The sequence below is a fragment of the Petaurus breviceps genome, unplaced genomic scaffold, assembly GCF_028583685.1.
Source record: "Petaurus breviceps papuanus isolate PSGF00001 unplaced genomic scaffold, PetGlider_PUasm1.0 99, whole genome shotgun sequence".
Lineage (NCBI taxonomy): Eukaryota > Metazoa > Chordata > Mammalia > Diprotodontia > Petauridae > Petaurus > Petaurus breviceps.
In genome coordinates this window covers 3,245,968-3,262,957 of record NW_027187465.1, presented here as the reverse complement: position 1 = coordinate 3,262,957, position 16,990 = coordinate 3,245,968, and the positions used below count along the sequence as shown (strand labels likewise).

Here is a 16,990-nt window from a genome sequence, read left to right as displayed (position 1 = left end):
CGTCTTCGTTTTTCCTTGGGGAGGACTATTGTGGGACGGTCCCTAACAAACCCAGGATGGAACCATTCTCCCAATTTACGCCTCGCTGGGGAGTAGGATCCGTGACCGCCCCACCCCCGGGGACTGTCCTTAGAGGCGGCTCGTGGCGCTTCCGGAGACATTTAGACGCCCCCAGCCTCCCGACCCCACCCCCTCCGGACTCAGGCGAGAATTGGGTCGGAAACCCCTCCCCTCTCCTCACTCCGCCTCATTCGCCTCTTCCCCTCCCCCCCGCGGACCAATCCGAGTGGTAGAGCCCGAGGTTGTGCGGTCCGCGCCTGCGCAGTGCGGCGCCGAGAGGGCAAGCAACCGAGGGAGAGAGAGACGGACGTTGAGAGAACGAGGAGGAGGAAGGAGAGAAAATGGCGTCCACGGGTGAGTATGGCGCCGGGGCCCCAGGGCCGGCTCCGGGGTCTTGGGGCACGACGCGGCGGCGGCCGAGGGAGCCGAGGTCTTCGGGGATGAGGGCGCCACTGCCGGGGTCTTCTCGGGGGCTGGGAGGCGGCGGGGGGCGGTGGTGCTGGCCGGCCGGCCGCGGGCCGGGCTTGGGGCCTACCTTTGCTCTCCCCTCCCCCCCCCCCCGGGCGGGTGGGGTTCTGGGACCCTCCCCCCCCCCCCCCCCCCGGGCTCGCGGGCGGGTAGGCGGGGAGCGGGCCGGAGTATGGGGGGGGGGGCTCGGCTCGTTCGCGGCGGTGGCGGGGAGGGGGGCGCGCGGCGGCGGCGGGGGCGCGCGGTAGGAGGGAAGGGGGGAGGGCTTGCGCGCGCGCTCCCGCTGACTTGCGCCCGGGCTCGCGTTGGCCCGGCCGGGCCGCCGTCGTCCGCCCGCCGCCGCCTCCATTGTGTCCCCGGCCGAGGCCTCCCCGCGGCCCGCGCGCCCTTCGCGCCACGTGGGCCGGCCCCCGCCGGGGCCGTAGCCGCCACGCCCTTAGGATGGCAGCCCCTCGAGGGCTGGCGCCGCGTTATTGCCAGTGAAGGCTCCTCTGCGCGCCCCCGGCTTTGGTTCATTAGCGGTCTCCCGTGCTGGGTCCCGTTATTGTCAGCAGAGGAAAGGGAGGTGGCGAGGCCCCGGGGCCCGGCGGTCTTGGAATCTCTGTCCTCCGAGGAGCTCCCGAGGCCGGGCCTGCGCCCGTGGCGGCGGCGCCTTTGTCTGAGCCCCGGCTCTGGGGCAGTGACCCGCACAGGCCGCCCCGGGCCGGCTAATCCTCGTTGGCCTGGCCCGCAGCGCAGTGCAGAGCGCGCAGTTCCGGAGCCGGGGACGCGGGAGGGGGCCCGGGCGTCCACGGGGCTCAGGGACCTTTGCGAGAAACTAAATGGCAGGGCCTCGTGGGCTTCCCGACCCCGCTGGCTTAGAGTCGGAGGGAACTGGCTCGTAAATCTCAACTGTCTCCACGATTTTCCATCATTAGGAAGCATTCAGTTAGCTTCTCAGCTAATTTGTTTTAAAAATTAGCGAATTAGCAGGTGGGTAGGGATACCCAAACCCGAGTATCTAGGCACCTCAACTCAATGGCGTTTCCCTAGATTATTTGGAATCTTTGACCTAAAAAGAACAAAAGGCAGAGCGTATCTTGAGTTATGGTTAAGAAATCTTTGTGCTTTTCGGCCTCCAGGATTGTTGGAAAACCTGGGTTGATTCTAGAGAATCTTTTGGGCTTAAGGAAAGCTGTTGACTTATTAAGCTTTATGCATTAGTTTGAAATATAATTGCAGTGAAGGATTTTTCAAACACTTAAAAATAAGCCAACTCAAATGTAATTATCTGCTCCCTCCAAGTTTCAGTGTATTTGTTTTATTTCCTGGGATATTTGGAGCCTCTTAAACTTAGTGGGAGGGGACCGAGCAGACGTCACCAAGCTTAGGTTGCTGCTAAACACTTCCCTGAGGCGCAGTCTGGGTTCTTGCATCTGGCCTTTGGTTCAACAAGTAAAACCTGGGTCTTGGATACAGCCCTAAGTAAGGTGTGAGTGACTCTAGAGAGAAACCTTTATGTGAAATGCACAAAGAACTGTAGTGGGGAAAGTGATTTTCTTTGCACCCTTTCTGCCTTTATCCTTCATGACTTTGGAAGAGGAATTGCTCGAAGGGGGAAATAGATTTTGAAAACTTCTTCCCAATCCCAGTATGTAGCATAAGGTTTTGATAGTTAATCAGAAGATATCTCTATCTTTGGATTCAATCAGTATGAATGGGTGGGCAATAGTGACTCAATGAAAACTTGTTGCCATTAACTTGTTTAATTTAGTCCTCTCCTTTGCTCTACTGGGGGGGGGATATCCCCTGCTAAAAATTTCTTATTTATCTAGTCTGACTATTGTTTTTGATAAAGTAAACTGAATTGATTAAAACTGATTAGAGGTGTCTTGTCCATCCCCAATTTTAGGGTCTTCTGCTAAGTGAGATTGAATTAGAGCAGACATTTTTAACAACTCTTTTGGGTTATGGTCCCCGTTGGTACTTTTGTATCCCTTCTGAGAATGTTTTTAAATGCATAGAATGAAACAGGAAGCCAGATACATTTGTAAAAAAAACAAAATCTTATGTATGTGGACCCCAGATTAAGGACCCTGGGACTAGATGATCAACAGAGAGATTTTCTTTCAGTTCTGAAGTACTGTTTGTGTAGACATTATTTTCGTCTTAAGACTCATACACGATAGTAGTAACAGCTAGCATTACTATAGAGCTTCTGTGTGCCAGACACTCCGATGGGCCCTTCACAAAGGGGCCTTATCTCCTTTGATCCTCACAACATCGCTTCCAAGGAGTGGGTAGGCTATGCTGTTGTTATCCTCATTTTACAGATGAAGAAACTGAGGCGGAAAGGAGCTCAGTGCCTTGCCCCTGACTTGGGGCCTAGTACTTTAGCCCCCTAGCTGCCTCAGCTTGTTGTAATAGTCCCGTTGTCTGAGTCTGAAGACAGTAGATGGTGTGTACATTTATGACAAATCTGAAAGCCTCTGTAGATTTGATTAGTATATAATACGATTAGTACATAACCACAGTAGAAGCTGGGGAACATTTTGTGTTTGTGATGTGTTGTGCCTATGGAAAAAACTACATTAAATACCATGGGACTTAACTTTTCAGCATGTTTTGCTAAATTTTCTTATCAGAATTTTTTTTATGATACTCTGAACATCTTTTAAGACTTCAACAATAGCTTTGTTAATTTAATGCTTACCATGCAAAAAATGCACTTGTAAAAATATAACTGAGATGTTGTTAGTGATTTCCACATTGATGCTTTGGTGGAGATCACTGATTGGGTAGTTAGTTTTAAATGTGACTGTAGTGGAAATGTTTGATTTTTAGATTATTTTGTTTGGTTAGATGGAAGAAAGTTTGCCCCTAGGAAGGATAATAGTGTAGTGTTATTGGAAATGCTTGAGATTTCATTGAATAAATTGATTTCTATTGTAGGTAGCTTAGGCAGATGAGGAGTCAGTTTCTGAAGAAGTAAGTATAGGAGGAAAAGATGAAAAGTTACATATTACATACTGCAAGATAAACAGACTTGAAAGATGCTGAAAAACTTGAGAAACATTTCTTGATCTAGGGCAAAGGATTTAGGTGGACTAGAATCCACAAAGAGCAAAACATGTTGCCTTTGAGGGAACAAATCTCTATCTTTTACAAGAGTAGATAGACTTTTTTGTTTCAGCCCTAATAGCTGTGCTCTCCTTAGAACAAAATGTACATTCTTCCTTGTTGAGGAAAATACTTATTTGCTTGACAGGCTGTTTTGCAGTAGTTCTTATACTTAGCTTATTTTTAAATCCATCAAGCTCCAAGTTCCCACCTTTGTTTTAATAGTCCACTTAAAATTTATTAACCCAGCCTTTCTATTTTTCCCCCTCATCACCTCAACAAGACAATCATTTCTCAATAGAAATTACTTTTTCTTATTGCACTGCTTTGCTTGCTGGTAAGGCTGGAAAAAGAATTGCAGATTTAGGTTAACACTGGTGGTCTTTGTAAGACAAGTTCCACTGGTGAGAAGTGAGACAGTTATCTGCCAGAACGAGACATCCCAGGGCGGCTAGGTGGCACAGGCGCACCTGCCCTGGAGGTGGGAAGACCTGAGTTCAAATATGGCCTCAGACGCTCAACCCAGAGCTAGCCCTGTGAGTGAGTGAGTGAGTAAGTAAGCAAGTCGGTTAACCCCAGCTGCCCTTCAAAAAGCAAACAAACAAAAAACCAGCAACAACAAAAGAATGAGACGTCCCACTCAGAATTCTTTGAATTACCTCTAGACTATTTACAATTACTGGAAGGTTAGTTTTAGTTTTTTCTAAAAAGATTTTCTCCCCCAAATGTTTACATACTTCAAAAGATATGGGGACCATCTATTGGGGTTTTGTTGTTGTTTGTTTTGGTCTTTTTGGTGGGGAGAGGGCAGGGCAATTGGGGTTAAGTGACTTACTTGCCCAAGGTCACACAGCTAGCGTTTGGGCTCTGAGGTCTGATTTGAACTCAGGTTCTCCTGACTCCAGGGCCACTGCTCTTTGCCTACTTTGCCGCCTAGCTGCCCTGCATCTGTTAGTTTTTAATAAGGTTATTGTTGTTAGGGAAAGTGAAACACCACCCCAAAAATGTGTAACATCACAAATGAAAGATTTATATAAAAACTTGTCAAAATTATGATGTCTTTGCTTCCCTCTATATGTGCCAAGCCTGGTGCACTTAACCAGTATCTCCTTGCCTGGGGTTATGAAGCAAGTTAGTGTCTGAGGCCTAGATTTTTTGAACTCCTGGCACTTTCTGATTACAGGCCCAGCACTCTATCCCCTGATGACTGCTTTCAGGATCATGAGCTCCTCCTAACTGAAAGGATTTTAGAGATCCCTTAGTCTAACTCTCTCATCTGTGGGTAAGGAAATTGAGACGGACCCATGATCACTTAGGCAGGAAGCAGCAGACAGGATTTGAATCCCTATCATCTGACTCCAAATGCAGTGCTTTCTCTACTCTTTTCTCTCCTCACCTGCAGTTTGAATTGGGGTTGGGGGGGCAACTCATACACATTAGTTCTCTCAGACTCAGTTTCCTCATAATAAATACCTGCCTCCCAGGTCAAATGAGATGTTTGTGAAATGCTTTGCAAACCTACAGTGCCATTTAAATGTCCTGGCTTTAATGGTTGGTTGCTCTTGCAGACCAGAGGTGTGCATTTGAGATCTGTAGTCAAGTCAGAGAGCAATTTTTCTTGTTAGGCCCCATGGCCTTGGCTTTAGAAACTGGTACTGTGTTTTGTACAGTTGAGCTAACTCACTCAGAATTTAAAAATGTTTAGTGATATTTATTTTTAAAGCCTCTTAGCAACTCCATTTTTAGTGTGGCATATGAAAATATGATCATTTTGTTGCTTGTTACTCTGTGGGTGAACCCCACTCCCGGAATCAAGGCTTCCTCCTGATACTTGACTTCCTTTCCTGTTTTTCTGTCTTCATCTCTACTGACCTTTGCTTTTTTTAACCTATTCTTTTCCTCCTTTTCTCCTCTAGACTATAGTACCTACAGTCAAGCTGCAGCCCAGCAGGGGTAAGTAATGTTCATCTCTCTATTACCATAGATGATAAAAAGGGCCCTGCACACTATTGTCTTGCCTTTTGTCCCCCAAAACACCACCCATCTGTAATGATAGAATCTTGGCCTTTGGTATATTTAGTATTTGCCCTCTATCTCTCTTTACAGCTACAGTGCTTATGCAGCCCAACCAGCTCAAGGATATGCACAGACTACCCAGGTAATCTTGACACCTACTTATACTTAATAGATGTTCAAGGTAAAATACAGAGGTCAACCTTCCTGGAATTCTTTTTACCACGCTGTTTCAACATGGCAGGCAGAACATATAGACTTTTGATTTTACATCTGAACTTTCTTTAGACTGATTTTGAAAAAAATACGTAGTTTTTTTTCCCCTGGATTTGTAATATCCCTGTGGTCATCAATATACCTTGGAATGATTTTGTTTGTAGAAGTGTTAATGTAATTGGTCTACAACTGTAGGCAAATTACTCTTTGAACCTCTGTTTCTTTGACTGAAAAATGGGGATCATAATGCTTCAGAATCACAAGCACTGGAAGGAACCTTGGGTACCTAACCAAGAGTCTCCGGTACAGCATTCCTTAAAATTAGTTATCCAGCCTCCACTTGCAAACCAAGGGGGTCAGGTTTGAGGCATCTCTTATTAATGAGAACTTGTTCTTTACATAGAACTGAAGTCCAACCTTCTGCACCTTCTGTTGATGGCTTCTGGTTCTGCCCTTTGGGGCCAAGGAGAAGATGGGGAATCTTCATGACAGCCCTTCAAATATTTGAATGTGGCTATCTTGACTCCCTCTTCTCTGAGCTAAACACCCCCATTTCCTCCAACCAATCTGGGTATGTTCTGCTCCTGAGTCCCTTGATCATCCTTGTCACCCTTTTTTTTTGGATACTCTTCAGCTTATGATGTTCCTCAAATAGGGCACCCAGGTGATGACAACAGACATTTATATTACTTGACCCTCCGTTATTCTGTGGAGGAGGTATGAGAACATTATCCAGGTTCCCAGGTGGTTTGGCCAAGGCAGAGTATGTCAGGACTGTCACCTTTTGGGGGATGCTATGCTTTTCTTCAGTCAGTTGTTAAGAGCACATTAGGTTTTTCAGCTGCCATAGCCTCCTGTTGACTCTGAGCTTTGAGTGGTCAAACCACCACCAGCACACAGACACAGACGCACACACCCCTGCCTCCTTATCTTTTCCAGAAGAATTTCTATCTAATTGCTTCTCCCATCTTGTACTTGTGATGTTATTGGTCCTGAGTGTAAGACTTAGCAGTACGGTCTAGCAGGTAGATTGTTGGCCCTGGAGACGCACCCCTCCTGGGCTGGGGGAAGCAAGTGCTGCATAAGCTGGGAAGCTCTTTCACTTACAAAGTGAACTGGTCCTTTTTGTATTTGCATCCATCCTTGACTTTTTAGGGTCCTGTCAATCTAAGTTTAGCAGTCACACCTGTTATTCTTTGGACATCCAAGGATAATACCTCTCAGCAAGGCCAATCAGGTGTTCACTCACTACTAAGTTTGGCTTTCAACTCCTTGTTGGTCATTTTTGTTCTCTGTAGTCCAGAGACTCATAGGCAAGGGTCTTCTCCCTCTTTTTGAGTATTGGCCTGATCCCTGCTTTGGTCCTCCCCTTTTTCCCCAGTCTAATTATTGGGAAGAAATGTGAGCTGTTAAACCAACCACAAGTGAAAATGTCCTCAAACAGGAAAGCTTGTGGAGTGATAATGTTACAGAACTCTCCCTCCCCATCTTTTAAAGTCTAGCACCAAATTTGAAATGTCTGTGGCATCAGGCTAATGCCTGATACTGCATCCTGAAAACCTATCCTAGGTACAACCATGATGTACTGACTGGAAATTCTTGTATAGCTGGTCATTCCAATTAAGCCAGTAAGAATGGTAATGCTCAGAGCCAAAAGAACAGTTAATTCCTTGCCTATTTTTAACTATTATTGAATGTTCTAGTTCAAAAGATTGTGCTCTTCCAGCTGACTCGTTTTAGTAGGCTCTAGCATGTTTTCACACTCATTTTCTTTGAAATGATTATAACTGTAAGAGTCTGTGCTTTTCAGTCAGATGCATGCCTAGGTGACCAAAATATCCTCTGGTGGACTCACACTCACTTTCATTCCCTCTCTGGGCCTTTCTTCTGTCATTTACTTCTGTCTCCTGATCCAGCTCTGGCAGGCTGACACCTGGGTCCTCATTACTCTCCCTTTGGGCTCCTTTCCTGTTTCAAAGTTAATTTGAAGTTTGGCTGATGAAAGAGCTAGGGCCTTTAACTTTAAGGGCTCAGGTTACCAAAATGTAAGAAATTGAGTAAGGGATAACAAATACTCATTCATGTCTGCCTTGGAGATTTCACCTTATTTGCAAAGTGTGGATTAAATGACTGGGCTCAAGATCCCCCTGACAGCTCTCGTGTAGCCCTCCTTCCTAGAGAAGAGCTTCTCTGGACTTTGTCCTTCAGTGTAGCAACTTAGGAACTGAATGGTGGCCTTCCAGGGCTTGGCTGGAGCTGTGATACTTACCCTGTGTGGCCTTTCTCTTTGGGACAGGCATATGGGCAACAAAGTTATGGAACCTATGGGCAACCTACTGATGTCAGCTACACACAGGCTCAGACAACTGCAACATATGGGCAGACTGCATATGCAACCTCTTATGGACAGCCTCCAACAGGTAAGACCTGTCAGATGGATCCTTTTCCTCCAGCCTCCATCCATTAGTCTAGTCTTGGCTCAAGGCTAAGTTGATAAACTTGTGTGGTGGTTGGGGAGAGAACTTTTTTTTTTTTTTTTGTACTCTAATCAAAATGTGTAGCTAAATTCTAGGGAAGAGAAAGCCACCCTTTAAAAATCTTCTTAGAGCATTTTGGGTACTGGCTCATGGCTTTGGGATTAGGCTGCTATGCAGAATGTTCCAAGGCTGCAGTAACACTAAGGAGAGGCAGACATCTGCTGATGCTCTAGCTGCTTTAAAAATCAAAAGGGTTCGTTAAGCTGGCGGCTGACTTCATTTGGTGGTGCCCCCTCTACTTTGTGTTTTGTGCTTTCCACAGTAGAAGGGGCCAGTACAGGTTTGACTTTCCTGCCCACTCTTGCATGCCTGAGGAGTGCTTTGTCATCTTGTCTAACCCTGTGATGTTAATGAACCTTTTAGGTGTCTTCTTATGTTTATCCTTAAAACCTAACACCATACCACATCACTCACAGCAGCTCTAAAAAGTGCTCTCAGGTGCCATTTACAAACCTGTGTGTTTTCGCTTTGCTTTGGGGAGGGATTTCTTTTCTTTTTTCCTTAAATATAATAGTAGTTGCCCTCTTCCCTAAGGTATTTCATGTGATGATTATCCAGCTGACTTCTATTCTCTAAATGGCAGACTGCATGGTTAGACATGTTCAGAGAATCAAACTACCACTCTGCCTGGTCCTTGTTTGTCTGTGATTTCTAGTCCAGACATACATTTAACTTGGTCTTCATCAACTTGGTGAGTTTAATTTTGGGTCCACCTTCAATCATATATATGGCTGTTTTGAGGATCTAAAAATAAATTCAGTAATTAGAACAAATTATATTTTGACAAGTTTGGATTAAAAGTGGAATAAATGAAAACTTGTGGTACACAATATTTGTTTCTGCCCAGTTTTGAGCTAACATTTCTGGCTCCTCTTTTATGTTTGTGTACAAGGTACTTAAATCCATACTGTGGGCCCAGTGCTGTTTCTTTGGGTATCAAAGAGAGGAGCACTTTGTGATCTGCTAGTTGGTGTGTGGCTGAAACCTTGAAAACATTCACTGCAGGTTTTCCCCAGTGATTGTTGCAGTTGGGGGAAGAACTTGAATAAATGGGTCATATTTCCTATCGCTCTGTGTACTTGAAGTTACTAATTTGAAACCAAGTTTTGTTTGAATAGGAATGGAAAAGTATAGGCTTAATTTCCTCCTCCATTGAGTCTTTATCTAGACTTCCCATATGTTTATTGACTTGATGAGCCATGCTCTGGGGTTACCAAGACAAAAGGGAAACAATCCCCCCAAAGGAGTGTAATGTAATGCCAAAAGAAAGGCAACTTCCCAAGGTTCAGAATACCAGCATAGGTGCTCTCCATTTTATTCAGTGACCCACCAAGAACAGAGAAGATCGAAACTTGACATCATTCAAAATACAGCATTTACTAAGGGTGATTAAATAATCTCCAAGGACTACCCCACCCCTTGACCTTCCATTCATTCAATCAATTACAAAGTCCCTGGTCTAAATACTTCTCCACACCTAGGCTATACCTTAATTTGTCAATCACAGAGCACAAAAAGGTCAAAAGTTCCCCACCCCTGGATCACAATTGAATCTACCCCAGAGTTACATCAAGTCCAAGCACAGCACTTAATACCCAAATGGAGATCTTTTCTTCATCTTGACCCGAGGCAAGTTCTCAGCAATCTTAGTTCCTGGGGAGACAAGGCTACAAGATAAATTGCCAGTCCCTTCATTAATTCATCCTCTGTCAGTAGAACAGTCCTAGAACCCCTGAAAACCCTCTCCCAGGATTTCTGTAAACATAGAACAAGAAAATCCTTCTTCAGGGCTTCTGAACCAACAGAAAGGTTCCAAGACTTCTGCAACAACAGCACTTTCCTTCACCAGTGGACAGTATTCATTCTGTCTGCAGGACAGTCTCCAGACCCCTGCAACAACAGCACTGTCCTTCACCAGTGGACAGTATTCACTCTCTGTCTGCAGGATGGTCTCAGGGCTTCTTAACCAAAAGCCAGGTTCCAGGACTTCTTCAACAACAGGACTGTCTTTCACCAGTGGACAAATCTGGCAAAACAACATCAAAACAGACAAAGTACCAGCAAAACAGCCATGTCTCCTCAGTCCTTGGCAGCTCAGGGGGCAGGTCTCAAAAGTCCAGGGCAATTCAAAGTGGCCCTCAGCAATCCTTCTCAGTCTCTCTCTCTGCCTCCACGAGGTGCTGCTTCCAAAAAGATCTTCCGCCTCTCTCTAGTGTCTCTTCAAATCTACTAGTCACTAGCTCCTCCCAGTTCAGGATTTTCTTTTCACATCAACAAGTCCATCCCACAGGTGGGATTAACAAGCTCTGGGTTTTAACACAATCAATTTGAAAACCAAGCCAATACAGGGGAATCTGTAATTGCCATTACTATCACAAGAAGCTGGCCATCTGAGGGGCTAGTGTAGCATATACACATGTACACATATACACAAATACAGACGACCGAGGGTGGGGGAGAGTGAGTACATGAGGTTCAAAAAGGGCAGTGGTTACAGGCAGAGAACATGCTCACATGGGAAAGAGGGAGTTTTGGGAGTGGGGAATAGCTCGTAGTTAAGGTTGATAGGAATGAAGAGTTCCTGTAGGCGATAGGATGAATGTGAAGTCAGTCTGTAAAGGTATTGGGGAAGGCCTTGAGTGCTCAGGATGAGGCAGTGGGGAGTCCCCAGATTTTCTCAATGGGTCAGTGACAGAGTCAGATTTCTGCTATAGAAATTCTCTTTGACACAGTGCTCTAGAGGATGGATGGGAGAAGGCAGAGACGGGAATACCCAGGGAGATAAACTAGCGCAGGGGTGAGGTTAACAGAGACTTGGTTTAGAATTAGAGTCATGTCAGTGGTGAGAAGAGAGGTAGACAAAGGCTGTTGGAGACACTACTTCCCTCGCTGCTACCCTCCCTCCCCCAAAACATATTTATAGTGTCTCAGTTTTGGTACTTTCCCCTTCTCTGTTGTCCTTCCAGTAGAAGGTAAGGCCTTTGAAGACTGGCTGCTCTGAGTTTTTCTCTCTGGCTCCATAGCATCTACTGTGGTGCCTTGGAACGTTGTCAATGTTTACTATGTTCTTGTTCAATTGAATTCACTTAAGTGGAGGATGAGGGAGATGGAAGGGATAAACCTGGCTATCTGATAAGATAGATGTACCCACTACAGAACTAGGCAAGAGCCCAGAATCATGGGCAGGATCAATTCTTTGTAGGTTATGAGAAGTTTGAAATCCCTATGGGACATGTAGGATGAGAAAGCCAGCAGGAAGCTGAAATGGATTTCAGGAGAGACAATAGAGCTGGAGGTTTGAGGCGCTAGTGTGGAGATACTGAAACACTGGAATAGATGAGATCACTAAGAAAAAGGGGATAGAGATTATTGATTGAAAGGGAGCAGCAGTTGGACAGGTTTGATGCTAAATCCAGGGAGCCACGTCCCAAAAGAAGGGGGAAGGTGAGGAGAATGTCTAGGGAGGAGGGGATGGTTAATTCTTGAAAGATAAGAGCACTGAGATAATGCTGTGGGCATCAAGCAGTTAGATCTCTAAATTTGGAGACCACTCATGGTCAGATGGTTAGACTAGAAGCCACATTGCAAGGGTTCAAGAAGTGATTGGGTAGTGAGGGAAATGAATGCGGTGTACTTGATTCTCTTAGGGAGCTTAGCAGAGAGGGACTCAACTTAAGGGACTGTAGGGTCAAATATAGGGCTTCCTAAAGATGAGGTGTAGACAGTGGGGCAAGAACTAATAAATTTGGGGGACGGTGAATGAGTGAATGACTTCAGGGGGCAAGCCTGTAAAAGAGATGGGAAAGAATGGGATTAAGGGTCAGGGTTGGGGCTTTGCCTCAAGAAGAACTACTTCAAAGACTCTTAATGGAGGAGATGGAGAGAAATGGGGTGCAGAAGGGGGAAGAGGGGCTACTCATAATGGTTGGAGCTTTGTCAGTCAAGTGAGAGGCAGGGATTGGGGGGGGGGGGGGGATCGAAGACTTAGAAACCACAGGAAAAAGCCTCAATCATGACCAACCAACCCAAGAATCTTGTGTAGCAACGAGTGCCAGTTGGACTTATAGAGCATTGTATTGGACCCAACATGACAGAGTTGATAGCTCAGAAGAATGTGCAGTTAGGGTTAAGAGGGGTGCTGCTGACAGGCTTGGGGTGGGGCTCCCTTGTAAGGCTGAATTTCCCAAAAGAGCACCAGGGTGGCTGTGCTCCGGCGAGGCTGGAATGATAGTCTTCTAGAGAAATGAGAGGCCCCAAAGAGCCAAGATCATGAGGCATAGGAGAGCTGCATAGAGCTCAGGAGGTTAACTGAGTACGGGAAAGAATGTGAGAATTACAGTAGTTAGATATGAATGGCTGTGCATAACTGAGTTGTTTCTGGTTGGCTTTCAAAAGTTTTAAAAATTCCTTTGGCCTCTAATTTTGTTTCTACTTAGATTTAAGAGCCTTCCCTTAAATCTCTAAATCACAAGAAGGTACTAGACTATTTGAACTGATTTTAGGCAAGCTGTTTAATAATTCTAGGATTTTATTTATATGAGTAATTCTCGTGTTACAGGTTTTCCTGGCAAATTTTCTCACCATTTTATTCTATTATTTTGCCTAATTAACCATGATTTCTGAGAAAACTGGATGTCTTAGAGTGGGGTGGTGTTTTAAATTTCTCCATTCTCCGAAATATAGAAAAGAATGCTCATACTGCCAAGGAAAGTGTTAGTAGTCTGTTAGCATGGGACTAAACAGCAGGGAAAGTAAGGTTAGATATAATGCAGTATCCTACCCTTTGATCCCACAGCACTGCTTGGTCTATATCCCAAAGACATCACCCCTAAAAGAGAAAAGGACTATTTGTACAAAAATATTTATTAGCAGCTCTTTTTGTGGTGGTCTAAAAATTGGGAATCAAGAGGATACACATCAATTGGGGAATGGCTGAACAAGCTGTGGTATATGATTGTGGTGGAATATTATTGCACTATAAGAAATGACAAGCAGGATGATTTCAGAAAAACCTGGAAAGACTTACAGGAACTGATACAAAGTGAATAGAACCAGGAGAACATTGTACACAGCAATACTTTTTGATAAAGAACTGTGAATAACTTAGCTATTCTCAGCAATATAACAATCCAAGACAATCCCAAAGGACTCATGATGAAGCATGCTGTCTGCCTCCAGAGAAGGGAGTGATACTGTTTGAATACAGATTGAAGCAAGCTATTTTTTATTTTATTTTTATTTGAGTCTTGCACAAAATGACAAATATGGAAATGTTCTACATGATTGCACACATATAATCTATATCTGCTTATGGGCGGGGGGGGAGAAGAGAGGGAGGCATATAATTTGGAACTCAAAATTAAAAAAAAAGATTATTAAAATTGTTTTAACATAATTGGAGAAAAATAAAATAATATAAAGAAAAAGAATAAAGCTCTTTGAATAGATTTGCTACATAGTTAAAAAAAAAAGATGCAGGATTTTATTTACTCTAGGTGACTGTTCTCTGTGCCAGTAAAGAATATAGTCCTCCTCTTCACCTTAGGTTTTTGTAGTTGTGTGACCCCCAAAACCCCAAACAAAACAAACCAACTGACAGAGGTGGTACAGTCACTTGCTAGACTCATAATCCAGACCTTTCCAGTTTGAGAAGAGTAGCCAGAGTTTGTAAGTCCATTGGCCTAACTCAGGGTCATTTCTAGGTGACATTGAAAGAGGATTTCATGGAAGATAAAGAATCAGGGTTTTCCTAAATAGACGCAATTAGTAGCCTTAGTTTGATGGTTTTGTTAATGCCCCTTATTCTTTTTCCCTCAAAGTCTTTTTGGTTTTGTTAGTCTTTGCCATTTCTGTTTCTGTAATCATTTTGCTCAGCTTCTAAAGATTAATAAGGATAATTATCTTAGTCTTTCACCATAATCATTCGGCAAAATAAGGCACTAAACTGCTGCTGTGCACTTTGATGCGATAAATTAATTTCTGGTAAAATGTCATTTCTTTAGATTGCTTTCCTTATAAAATTTGTAGAGGGCTTGTCATGGTTGGTGGGAATAGAGCTGTAGGAGTGACAGGTTAAGTGGAATTGTGTTCTGGCTAAAATGAAATCAGTTTGAACTTGATATGATTTGATTTAGGACTCTCCAAGCCCACAGACCTGAGAAATTGATTATTGCTAGCATGTCAGCTTTGAGAAGATCTCATGGCTTAGTACCTGCCTTTTCCCCCAAAATATGTTGCCACTGAACATCCTGCATCTCAGGAAATAATTGTGTGTGGGAAGGACCCAGTGAGGGTGGTGACTGGGGGCTTCAGTGGCGCAGGTGCTGCAGAGCTCTTGGCCGCAAAACCCATTCAGAGATAAGACCTGGTTTATGAGAACAGAGAGCACCCAGGGTAGAGGTAACTGAAGGCAGGGAGGTCAAAGGGTGACATCACCAGTGGGGCAAGCTTTCTTGACAACGTGACTGGGAAGAGCAGAATTAGAGTAGCCTGGGAGGAGTGAGTCCTAAGTGTTACTGAGCAGTGGAGTGGAACACTTAGGTAAACTTAGTTTGGAATCTCAAACAAGGTGGGTTTTTTGATGATATCTATTTGCCTTTTAGTGATGTTTCCAGGTTTCAAATTCTTATTTAGAATCTTTGTCAGATTTCCATGTGGTTTGCTTTTACTTTTGGCCTCCTTACTCTAGTATCAGTGTATGTTCTGTTGCCCAGTTTTCTGTCCATCATTCTTCATGCTTGAGTTAGCCTTTCTGATTTTTTTTTCCTTTTTGAAGGTGGGAAGACAGGGCAGTTGGGGTTAAGTGACTTGCCCAAGGTCACGCAGCTACTAAGTGTTAAGTGTCTGAAACATATTCGAACCCAGGTCCTCCTGACTTAGGGCCTGTGCTCTATTCATTGTGCCCACCTAGCTGTCTCTGCGACTCTCTGCTTTTTCTAGATTTTTTTTTGGTCATAGCTGAAATCCAAACCACTGTTTTTATAATGTTTAAGTTGTCAGTCTCTTCAGCTCTAACATTTGAGGGTGGAAAACTTGCTCTCTGGAATTTCCAGAATATTTCATTTAAAACTCCTGCCATGACCACTATTTGGCAGTGCTAGAATTTAAGGAAAGCAGTTAAAATGAAATATTATTAGCCTTACATGTATGTTTGAACTAGTGACCCAATTGAATTTTTTGTTATTTTCCTCAATAAGTGCTTTAGAATGTGCTGTTACTTTCCTTTCTTCTCTAGGCTTGGCATTCTTAAGGATGTCAGTGTTTTGTTTGTTCCATAATAACTCAGTAATTAGGAAAAATGGTAGTGACTACTTTGCAAGGACAGAAAAGCCAAGAAAGTAAAAGTTAAAACAGGCAGATTCTGTTGTCATTTGGAAGTGCAGCCGAGAACTGCATCATCAGGAGAGAGGATAGGATAGAGTCTTAAAAGAAACAATCATTCTTCTCCAGGAATAATTGTAGGAGAAGACTTCAAAATTTTGTACTGAAAACCTCACAGTACCCAGGATCCTTGTGTTGAGCTGTGTATTTTTTGTGGTCATTTTTTTGTAGTACATGATGGATTTTTCTGGTTGGCTTTTTTATTGTTTTGTTTTGGAGGGGGGAACCACGTAACATTGTAAATGTTAAAACTTGGGCACTTAAGAATTGGCCGCCACGTTAGTAGCCCATTCACCAGGTGCATTGATAATAACTTTAGTGCAGGAGGGGGACTCTTAAAAGACCATTGAGCCCAATTCCCTTCACTTTGTCCATGAGCAAACTGAGACGAGGCCTAGAGAGATGAAGCCATATGCCCAGAGTCTTCCTGACACAGGCCCACTGTCCTTTCTGCTGTCCTAATCTGCGGATTCTACAAGTCTGAGTTGGCTCTTGTTTGTTGCAGGTTATACTACACCAACTGCACCTCAAGCTTACAGTCAGCCTGTCCAAGGATATGGGACGGGGGCCTATGATACCACCACTGCTACAGTTACCACCACCCAGGCATCCTACGCAGCACAGTCTGCATATGGCACCCAGCCTTCTTACCCCACCTATGGGCAGCAGCCAGCCACCGCCGCACCTGCGAGGTAATGACATGCTTACCTGTCTCTATAAAGCACCAGCATTAGACCCTTAGAATACTGTGTGCTTTGGGGGTTAGAGAATAGACATATTGGTTAATTCCGGGGGCATTTCAACCCAGCATATGACTTTTCTTTTAGAGAAGTAGTCTCCTGTTCCTAGTTGTAAGCACTGAATCCCTCCAGGGTATTACAGTAGAAAGAAATGGCCAAGCCCTGTGCTCACTCCAAGGGCTTTTCCAAGTCTAGGTTCAAAGAAAATAACACTTGTGCCATTGGGTGACTAAATTGTGTAGTGCTCATGAGCTAGGATCTTTCCTCAGTGGCTTTGGGGGAGTGGGGTATCAATTCGGTTTACCCAGGTACATGGTCTGGAACCGAGAAGAAGCCTGTTTTGGGATGACTGGTAAAATTGTACTAGTAACCTGAGTTTGGTTTCACCAACCGGTGTCATGTGGTTTTCTCTTTTCTGAAAATTAACTGTGCAACAGGGGTAGTGGCATGTGACCCAGCTGTCTGAATATTACATCT

At 44.4% G+C, this 16,990-nt stretch overlaps 1 protein-coding gene across 1 annotated transcript in view; it reads left to right on the top strand.

The window, feature by feature from the left end:
- Window positions 1-275: 275 nt before the first annotated feature.
- The window catches only part of EWSR1 (EWS RNA binding protein 1), a 30,144-nt gene continuing 13,429 nt past the window's right edge, over window positions 276-16,990 (top strand). The window contains 5 exon segments of the mRNA XM_069081589.1: window positions 276-414; window positions 5,544-5,580; window positions 5,734-5,785; window positions 8,153-8,276; window positions 16,279-16,465. Coding sequence (XP_068937690.1) covers window positions 402-414; window positions 5,544-5,580; window positions 5,734-5,785; window positions 8,153-8,276; window positions 16,279-16,465 — 413 coding nt within the window. The 5' untranslated portion in view covers window positions 276-401.